This window comes from Desmodus rotundus, chromosome 8 (genome assembly GCF_022682495.2).
Source record: "Desmodus rotundus isolate HL8 chromosome 8, HLdesRot8A.1, whole genome shotgun sequence".
In the NCBI taxonomy this organism is placed as follows: Eukaryota; Metazoa; Chordata; class Mammalia; order Chiroptera; family Phyllostomidae; genus Desmodus; species Desmodus rotundus.
Genome location: NC_071394.1, coordinates 44,163,001 through 44,173,609, shown reverse-complemented (window position 1 = coordinate 44,173,609; position 10,609 = coordinate 44,163,001). Strand labels below are relative to the sequence as shown.

The 10,609-nt window shown below is 38.1% G+C and overlaps 1 protein-coding gene across 2 annotated transcripts in view; it reads left to right on the top strand.

Moving 5' to 3' along the window:
* Positions 1–949: 949 nt before the first annotated feature.
* The window catches only part of UBXN2B (UBX domain protein 2B), a 30,575-nt gene continuing 20,915 nt past the window's right edge, over positions 950–10,609 (top strand). Inside the window, exons 1-2 of one of the 2 annotated variants that reach the window (XM_053930025.1) lie at positions 950–1,054; positions 6,532–6,635. In XM_053930025.1, coding sequence (XP_053786000.1) covers positions 974–1,054; positions 6,532–6,635 — 185 coding nt within the window. In that variant the 5' untranslated portion in view covers positions 950–973. The remainder of the gene's footprint in view (positions 1,055–6,531; positions 6,636–10,609) is intronic. The other variant, XM_053930024.1, reaches the window with a different exon arrangement.

Below are 10,609 nucleotides of genomic sequence, written 5' to 3'. Positions count from 1 at the left end.
TGCACCTAGCCAGCCTGGTGCACATAGTAGGCACCAACAGAATACTTCCTTTACACCCCACATTCCACTCACGACATTTCCTGCAAAGCTCTAACATTTCATTATCTGTTCACGTCACTCTTTTTCCCCAGGAGGTGGTGAGTTTTTATATTGAGCGGGACTAGTCTTTTTTTAATGTTTTATTTATCCTAGAGAGGGGAAGGGAGGGAGAAAGAAAGGGAGAGAAACATCAACGTGTAGTTGCCTCTCGTGTGCCCCCTACTGGGGACCTGGCCTGCAACCCAGGCAGGTGCCCTTCTGATTGGGAATCCAACCTGCGATCCTGGGGCTCCCAGGCGGGCACTCAATCCACCGAGCCACACCCGCCAGGGCTAGCGGGACTACTTTACCTGTGCATCCAGGGGGCGTAAAGTGCTTGGGATAAGACACGAGTTTAAATAAACCTCAGATCAGTGAGGATTTTAGCAGTCTTTAGTTCTGATTGCATAAACCTCAGATCAATGAGAAAGATTTAGTAGTCTCTAGTTCTGATTGCAATAGAGCTTTTTCCGATGTCCTTTATTCTCAACACCAATCAAGCTTTGGGGCCACCCAGTCCTCGGTAGGAAACACGAGAGAATTTGAACTAGAAAAGTAAAGCAGCAATCTTGCTCAGATAAACATGCAAAGGACGTTCCCATTGTAGAAAGAACCTGCGAGTCTGCGTTGCCCCCTAGGGAGGCCTACAGCACTTTCAGACGAGCCGCAGAGGGAACCGGAGACTCCCGTAGAGACTTCTCTGTGGAGAGATTCTCTGAGCCTAGGAATTCCCGGCAAGAAGGTAAAAAAGGGTTTAGGACAGGTGGCCTGGCGCGGGAAAGGAGGGGCGGGCGCGAGCTCCGGGGGAAGCGGGGGCGCGCAGGGACCGCCTCCCGCAGTTGCCAAGCAACCGGTCCCGGAAGTTGCGGCTGCGGGCACCTCGAGCGGGTGAAAGATGGCGGAAGGAGGAGACGCTGTGCCAGGCGAGCGCGACAGGTCCTCTGGGCCCCGGCCTCCGAGCGCGCGGGACTTGCAGGTGCGGTGAGCTCCCGAGGCCGTGGGCTCGGCGGCAGACGGGGGCGCGGGCGGGGGCGTGTGCGAGGCTGTCTGCGGCCGCCGCCGAGCCTTCCCCAGATCCGTTGTGGGGACAGAATTGTGACCCAGGGCGGCGGAGCGTGGAGTAGTGTTCCTGGAAACAAGTGTCCGTTTCCCCACCGGCAAGTTAATGTAGTTGTTCATTTAGAATGTCATTGTGGGGTGTCGCTTGGGTGGCTCACAGGTCGATGCTTGAGGAGACGAGCTGCGGAGGAAAGCGTTACCGTGGCCGTGGGGAAATCAGTGATCACTTTAAAAAGTAGTAACAGGTGTGCCGGCTTGGTCTTTATCTCGGATGCTGTTTCTGACTTGATTTCTTGTATATAAATTTTTTTTTTAAATCAGGTAGCTTTTCCCTTTTAAAGGAGTGAACTAAAATATTTCATCCTACAGCTGCACAGCCCAGTTATAAAAAGTTACAGTCTATGAAACATTGCAACTAAAAATCCAGAAAATAAAACTTTATGATGTTATAGGACACTGACATTAGGTAGCTACTAGATAGGAATGCACCAGCTTTTGCTTCAGCAGATGCTTAACACTACTTGGCTCATTTTAGGCTTGCTTTCTGTCTCCTTACAAGGTCACTAATAAAATTCAACAAGTGACTACGTATAGAGCTATATAGTTAAACATAAGTGACGCTAATTCCTCAGCCTTGGTAGAAGAGTTCTAGTAACGTTGTAGCCACACCTTCTTCCCATACTCTGAACCACCATCCCCAGCGCCTGCCAGGTAGCATCCTGCTGAGCTCTGGGGGATGCTGAGATACATAGGGCTTCAAAGCCACAGTTGGGTCTGGACACTGCTGGAAAGGATACAATGTAAAAAAGACATTTCCACCTATTTTTTGTTGTTGCAGATATAAGATATGAATATATTTAACATAACATTCAAGATGGCATATGATTGAGTGCCCAAATAAGCAGTGCATAAAATGAGGAACTTGGAGAATGGGCAGATCAGTGTAGAATAGTTCCAGTGCCCATTAGTCAATCCAGTAGTCGTAAAGGCACAGGAAGCCATGACCCACCTTCACTTTTGTAGACCACCGTCACTGAGAGGCAGCGTGGGATGCTGGGGAGGAAATGGAGTTTCTGGTTGACCCACTTCAGTTAGCACCTTGGTCCTGCCACTTGGTAGTTGTGTGAATGTAGGAGAAATGTCTTAACCTCTGTCATTCTCAGTGCCTTTCTTTATAAACTGTAGGTGGTGGGGGTGGTGTCATGGGTGAAATGACATCTGTAAAAATGACATCTGTATGCCTGTGTAGAATATAATATGTGAATACTATCCTCGCCCAGTACTTGCTTGGTAAATATTTGATTCCTTTTCCCTTAAAGGAGAAAAATTGTAACTTTTCACTCGTTAATCCGTTCTGATGTCATTAAAGTTAAAACTATGTAACGTAATATCCTTTCTCTAATTTAAGCCCATTTCTTTTTATGTGATCAATGAGAACAGCTTGATTGTTGATCACTGATTCTCGGCAAATTTACCAACAATCCAGTGGATTAGTATGTGATTAATGATCAGAAATATACTGGTGATGCCACTAATTGTGAGAATGCCTTTGTTTCCACCAGCAATTAGAAGATGAGGTTTGGGGGGGTTGTTTTTTTTTCTTTTTAATGAATGCGAGTTGGTATATTAAATACACTAAGTATTGACAATCTTTCCTTTTAGAATTTAGTAAGAATGTGAAGAAATTGCAAAGAAACCTGAAAACAACAAGTGATGACATATGAAGAAATAGAGTATGTATCAAAGGTTTAAAAGAATTGGATAATGTTCTTTTCCCTGACTGGTTTCTTAGATATTAATTATGTTTGCATTATCTTATATTTTAATCTAGCCATGCTTATCTTAAGAGCTACCTAATTAGCCCAGTTTTCTGTAGACACTTTTTTGCTTCCCTGACAGCTTGCTTTAAGAGTCTGTCACCGTATTATAGAGGAGAAGGGTGATGTATTACTAATGGAACAAGCAAATGTACTCCTCAGTACATGTATCTTAGCTGCCACATAGTGCAGGGTTTGTCGGCCCCCAAATTGGGAGAGGTTTCCCACAAGGAGGAAGATGAATGGTTGATTCCCAGAAAACCTCCCAGCACTATGGGCTCCAACTTACAAACTGCAGAAATCTCCTGTGGATATCAAACCAAGAGTAGTTACCGCCTCCTTTCATCTCCCCAAATTTGGAAACATCCTGGGGGAAAGTTTGGGGCAGGTTTGTTAGTGACAATACTAACCCTAAAAACCTCAGTATTCTTTATTTTTGGACATTTTTCAGAGACCTTTGTACCTTCTGGTGCCCCTCAGTCAAGCCATACACATAGATTTAACTGTAACTTAAAGTATTGGATTACCTTATGCATGCTTCTGCCCCAGTTTTTGCAGAATAATATAAAAAGAAAAAGCTTTCTGTTCTTAATTCTGCATTTCCATATATGTTGGAGTTGGAGGGAATTCAGGATAACTTCAGGGTTAGGATTCAGCTTTGGGTGGGGACAAAGGGGAAGTTCTATAAGTAAAAGAATAAGATTGTCTGATACTTTGTTACAACTGCCACAAGTATCCTAATCCTGTTGGATCTCAGTATTCTGTATCATTGAGTCTCAATTTTAGTGGGCATCAGAATCGCCTGGAAGGAAGGCTTGTTAAAACACAGACTGCTGGGCCCCACCCCAGAGTTTCTTTAGATCTAGTGTGGGCTCGGGCCTCTGCATTTTCAAGGTTGCTAGGTGATGCTGATGTTATTCTGTGTAAAATACCTGTATTATACCTTCTGGTCTTCGTTATTCTAAGACTGACAATTCCAGTACTTTTAATCTTTTGTTACATATTTTTCTCATTTTCAGTAACTTTGCTTTCAGGTTTCTTTTTATGTTCTTCACATTGCAAATTATTAAAAAAAGATTATCAGTGCTTACATACTTTATTCTCTCTGTGTATTGGAAATACCTTCATAATCAAATTGTTTCACTTGTGGAACAGTCCATCCTGATAATTCACAATATGTCATTATTTCACAATACATATGTTTTACCTCTTTATTTGACTGAGAGTTTGTTGTTGTTGTTCTGTTGGTTTTGACCAGAACTTCACTTTATTTTGATCAGTTTAAATAAATATTTCCTCTGCTGATATGATGTCATTTGTAATGTCAAATAATATAAATTAAATTTCTTTGAATATTAACTAATGAATTTATGCCATACGCTACAGGGACATCATGGATTGTGGCATTAATTCCCTCTGAATATCATTCATTTTCTTCTAAGTTAATAAGGTACCATAACTAGGACCTTTCAGCAAGGTGGACTCCCTCCTCATACATAATTTTCTCCATGTTCCTATTTTGTTAATGTATATTCCACATTGCACAGTGTCAAAAGGCATTGCTTATTTTATTTACTTCACAGAAGAAATTATTTGATTGACAAGATTAATTTAGATCCTTTTAAAGCAAAAACCTAACAAGATACAAGACTATAGCAAATATTTAAATTTTAAAATCTATAACTTTATTTCTATCTCTTATGATTCATGTTGTGTTCATAATCTACATAATTGAACATGAATTTGTTGGTTGCCTATTAAGTACTAAATTAGAAACAATTTGGGAAGCCTAAAATATAGCTGGGGAAATAAAATAGTAAGAAAATTATGCAAGTGATGGCCATATAATGTTCAATATGAATGTCAGGAATAGACAGCATATGCCATGAGGATTTAGAAAAGGAATATCTTTCGTTGAAAAAAATTAGGAACGGCTTTGTGAAGGGCGGATGAAATGAGCCTGTGAAATGCAGACAACATTTCCATTGATGGGGAACGGGATACTGTAAGAGTAGTTCATAGGGCCAGAATAATATAATCAGCTCAGGAGGAAATTCATAAAGAAATGCTGTTTTTGAAGAGATCTCAGGGAGGTAAAATTTCCAAAAAGTTTGGGCCCAAGTTGTCAGTCACTGTCTGCCCCTGATTCCCTCCCATCTCACGCACTCTCGTGTTTTTGTAGTCGTTTTTAAGGGCTAAGTGGGAAAGGAGCTCTGGAAGTAGTTCTCTTATCTCTTGTGTTTCTAGAAGGATCACTTTATCTTGGTTCTTTTGTTTTTTGTTTTTGTTTTCCCAAGGCCATGCCAATTAGAATTGAAAAAGGAAAGTTTTTGAGCTGTTGGCCAAAGATGTCAAAAGTGGGGAAAAAGTAACTTAATATTGAAATATTTGGATAACTTTTTAAATTGCAATTTCAAAATTATGTTTTGCGTATTTAGTTTTGAAGATAGCCATCCGTATATCTATAATGCATAATTTGGTAATATTACTTTCTAAAAGTTATACAAACTTTATATGTAATTCATTGTCTTTCATTTTTCAACAGCTCATTTTCCTAAACTTTATGAAACTTTCAAGGGAGGAGCCCCCCCAAAAATGGAATTTATTTATAAAAACTTGTGTATATGTTTTTACATGTTTAAACTTCAGTCACCTTCAAAGGTGTATTACATCCATTTGATGTAATACACCTATCAAGAAAATGCCTTTTAGTGCTTCTGCCATTTTTTTGTTTCACCTCTACCACGTCAGCAAAACTCATTCCCTTTAAGGACTTCTTTCATCTGGGGAAACAAAAAAAGAGTCCCTGGGGCAAGATTCGGTGAATAGGGAGTGTGGGGCACGGTGGTTATGCCATTTTTTGGTCAAAACTGCTGAACACTCAGCAAGGTGTGGGCAGGTGTGCTGGTAAACCACCCATTGTGAAATTGGCAGACATATAGAGAATTCCAAAAAAATTCATGGAAGCTGAACCCAGCCTCTCAGAATTGCCAGCTGGTACACTGATACAGACGGGTTTCTAGAACACTCACCTAGTGGGGGAAGCCTGTACTGTAATGGACCCACCCTCCAGAAGATAATTCCAGTTATTTTTGGGTCCCCCTCGCATGTCTGGTAGACTTTTAAATAGAATAATTTTAAAATTGTTTTGTGTTTGGATTTTGAAAACTTGAACAGCTAAATGAGATAATTTTTAAGATCTGATGAGAGCAAGTTGTGAAACATCTTTGGGTGTTTTTGAAAGAATTGCAGAATTGTAGGTTCAACTTTAAAAATGATCTGTTACCAAACACAGTGTTTGAAACTGTTGAAATAATTATTTGAAAATAATTAAATAATGACTGTAACTTTAATTTATCCTAATGTATGTGGCATTTGTTTTACAAATGGGAGATGCCATGGTTTTGTTTTGAACGGGAGTCATCGTCTGATGCAGCAGCCTTCATGTTCCATTAGAAACATGGAGTTATATACCTCTACTGTGCAGTTACAAGTCAATGTTCTACTCATAATTTCTCGTTGTGTAGAAGAGTTTATTTCTGGTGTTACCCTGAGTAATGAATCTGTTGTTTTGTAGTTGGCCTTGGCAGAATTGTGTGAGGATGAAGTGAAATGCAAATCTTCCACATCTGATAGACCTAAAGCTTCAGTCTTTAAAAGCCCACGAACACCACCTCAAAGGTAAGTTTTCTCTGGATCCAGCAAAAAGGAAAAGGAACTCATGGACATGGATAGTGTGGTGATTGCAGACGTGGTAGGGTATATAAGGGGATTAAATGGTGATGGAAAAAATACAATAAAAATTTTTTAAAAAAATAATTGAATCCCTTTTTAGTTTACTAACCCCAAATTATTTTAAATGGCCTTGGACATTTTTTTTAAATCTGTAATTTGTGAAAATAAATATTATTTAGGTACTATTTCTAAAACTAATATTCAGAAAGCTGGAAGAAACTTATGGAAACATAATCTTAAATACATACAACATAGAATTGTGTGATTCTTTGTTGAGTCATAGGACTCATTGAGGATGAGTAGCTTTCTAATGAAAGCTACAGCTCCTCTCCTCTCAAAACATTTATGGACAATTTTGTCAATTGTTTTTAAGGGTTTCTCTGTTTCTTAAAGCCCATCCAGTCCTGGCTGGGTAGCTCAGTTGGTTATAGCATTGTCCCAAGACACCAAGGTTGCAGGTTTGATCCCCAAGCAGGGCACATACGGGAATCAACCAATGAATGCATAAGTAAGTGGAACAACAAATTGATGTTTCTTTATTTTTTTTTCTAGCTATCTCTTCCCTATTCTCCTTAAAATCAGTAAATAAAAAAATTTTTTTAAAGCCCATCCATTGAGTCCCTTATATGTTTATTGTTCTCCATTTAAGAATCTATAACTCAGGAATCTGTCTTTGCTTCCCTTGGATGGATATCCATCTAATAAGTGATCTCCTAGATAGTATTTAGTATTGTTAAAATCCCTGGGCTATAAAAAGAACCAACCGTGAAGATTTAAGAGATGAGAGTCAGGTATATTTTATTTCCACAAGTTTTCTTCTTCCTAGGAATCTTTATTACCATCTTTTTAGTACTGCAAATATCATTACTGGGAAGACACTTGAATTTTCCCATTATGTCTCAGTGTCAGAAAGTCTGTCATTTTACCAAAAGCTAAAAAATTCACTGAAAAGTCTGTCATCTTTTACTTTTGTTTGTTGTTGTTGCTACTCCGCATCGTTTCTTTCTGTAGGGGAACTAGAAATGACATATATTTCTGGACCTGAATGAGAAAATAATATTTAAAATTTCCCCCCAACTTTTTATTTTACAAATTTTCAAACCTGTAGATAATCAGAACATTGCACCATGAACACGTGCTCTGTGTGCTTGGTCGGTTGCTAACATGTTGCGGCATTACACTCATGCAAGCGCTCTCTTACTCAGCCGTTAGGAAGTAAACCGCAGCCGCCGATACACTTTGAGAAGTACACACTCCTTTATAACCCTGATCACACATCCACCTTAGGCAATGAACAGTAATTTCATTAAATCACTTAACAACCCCTAGTCAGATATCTCTTAGAGCCAAGGGCCATGCATTCCATTTGATTATGCTTGTTTTAAATCCGAATCAGACATCCTCCCCACCGTTTTGTTCTGTTCTTTAAGCTTATCTGTATAATCTAAAATTTATGGGGTTGGCCAAAGAGTTCATGTAGTCTTTTCTGTACAATGGCTCTAGTAACAGTTAATTGTCTTTAATTTCATTCAAAACAATTTTGTTAGATTGTATTGTGACAGCATTTTTAAACAAACATTAAAGTTGGTGAGTTTTTGTGTGGCCATTTTAATACTGAAGATGGAAGAAAATATGCAACATTTTCAGCATATTATGCTTTATTATTTTAAGAAAGGTAAAAACAACTGAAATGCAGAAAAAGATTTGTGCAGGATATGGAGTAGGTGCTGTGATTGATCATATGTGTCAAAAGTGGTTTGCAAAGTTTCTTGGTATTACTGATGTTCTGGCCAAATAATTCTTTGCTGGGGGGCTGTCTTATGCGCTGGAAGATGTTTAGCAGCATCCCTGGCCTCTCCCCACTATAAGCCAATAGCAGGAGACAGTGGACATACTCAAAATATCCAAATCAATAAGATTGTTGGTAAAAATGAAAAATGTATCTTTTGTTTTATGGAAAAAACTATATGGACCTTTTGGCCAATGCAGTACATTGACTTTTTTGAAGTCTAGGCCAGATGTATTATATAATGTCCCACATTCAAAGTTACTGTTTTCTCATGATTAGATTCTTGTTAAACATGTTTGTCCAGAATACTAGTATTGTCTGGTATTTATTGTATCACATCAGGAGCCATATAATTTCAGGTTTCCCCACAATTGGTGATATGGTCACTTGGTTAAGGTGCTGACCACCACATCACTCCATTGTAAGGTACAGCTTTTCCTGTGTAACATGTAGCTTGGTATCTTGGCACTATTTGAGTATCCCACCTTTCATTTAATTCTTATTTGACATGTGTGTGTCTATATACATACATACATACATACATACATATAGATGTGTGTAATATCTATATCATATATTTTAACTGTCCTTAGTTTATACATTCTCCAAAGTTTTGAAAATACTTAAAATATTTATGTACAAATAGTTAAAGAATATTTAACTATTTGCCCATTGTTTTCCCAATGTGGGTATATTTTGAATGACTTAATTTATTCATTGTATAATAAATCAAAATATTTGACTTAAAAGATTAGTATATTAATATTTTCTTTGCCGTTCATATATAATCATTAAGACATTTTAATGCATGTTCTTTTCCCTTGTGTGCTACATATGTTTAGATAGGCCATCTGAAAGAATGTTGTCGTTAGTAGTTGTAACGTGATAATGCAGTTTTTAAGGACAGCATGCCTCAGATTGGATCTAGAATTATTACATATCCAAAAGGAGGAGCTGCCTGAAATGATATTGCTTGAGGCATAAGCTATGTTTAATCTGCTTAAAATACAATGTGAAACACATTATTAGCAATATTTTCTTTTTTGCTAAGTATGATGTTTTTTAATGCTAAGTATACAGTTCTTCTGAGTTCATATTCAATATTGACATTTTCTCAGTTTCATTATGTGCCTACTACTTTCTTGGGTACAGAAAATAGTGCTCATTTCCATATTCTACATTTGTAGACAGTATTAGATATTAAAACATGTATCTGCTTGTTGTCATTTAAGCTAATATATTTTTACTGTCTGGAACTGTAGACATAATGTGGTCTATGTTTGCAAGAGAAAGAACAGAATTTACAGAAACACTTTCAGAATATATCCTGACACCTGTGGTAACACACTTATCCACAAAAGATTATATATCACAGGTAGAACTTTAAAAATAATTTGAATATCCTTCTTCAAAAGTGTGAGAACTTAAAAAAATGTCCTCTACAAGTAATTAGATTTTAGTATTGGTTTGAGAATTAAACTAGATAAAGTGTTTGAGTTGTTTAGCACAGTGTTGGTACTTAGTTGGGTCTTAAAAATTATTAGGATATTGATTAGCACAGAAGACAAGAGACAAAATTCCAGAAACACATAAGCGCAAAGGAAAAAAATAATAAAAATGACAGGAAGGGCCTTGAAAAGGACCCAGCAGAACTTCAATAGACCAGTGGCAAATAAGGCGGGACAGGTGGAGTGCTTCCCGGGCAAGCCTCATGGACATGTGATATGTGCCAGTCCGCGGCCCATGCTGAGAAGGGACCCAGGCTTGGGTTCATGCTTTGCTGTTACTGTCAGTTATAATTTTTTTCTATGTCTTGCCAATGAAAAAGTGTTTTAAATTCCATAAGCTTCAGTTTCCTTATTCGTAAAATGGGGAGAATATCATTATTGAGGAGTAAAAGGGCACAAATTACCTTCACAAATGTTAGCTATTATTACATACTTTTAGGGAAACACAATATAAAATTAGTAGTAATGGGAGAACAGGATAAGGAGACAAATCACGAAGAAAACAACTGGTAATCCAAGGAATGTAAAAGTTTGGATTTGGGTGGAATCAGTAGAATGGAGGAGAAAGGCCAACATCGATATGGGATACCTTCAAAAAATTATTGTTGAAACTAGATGACATG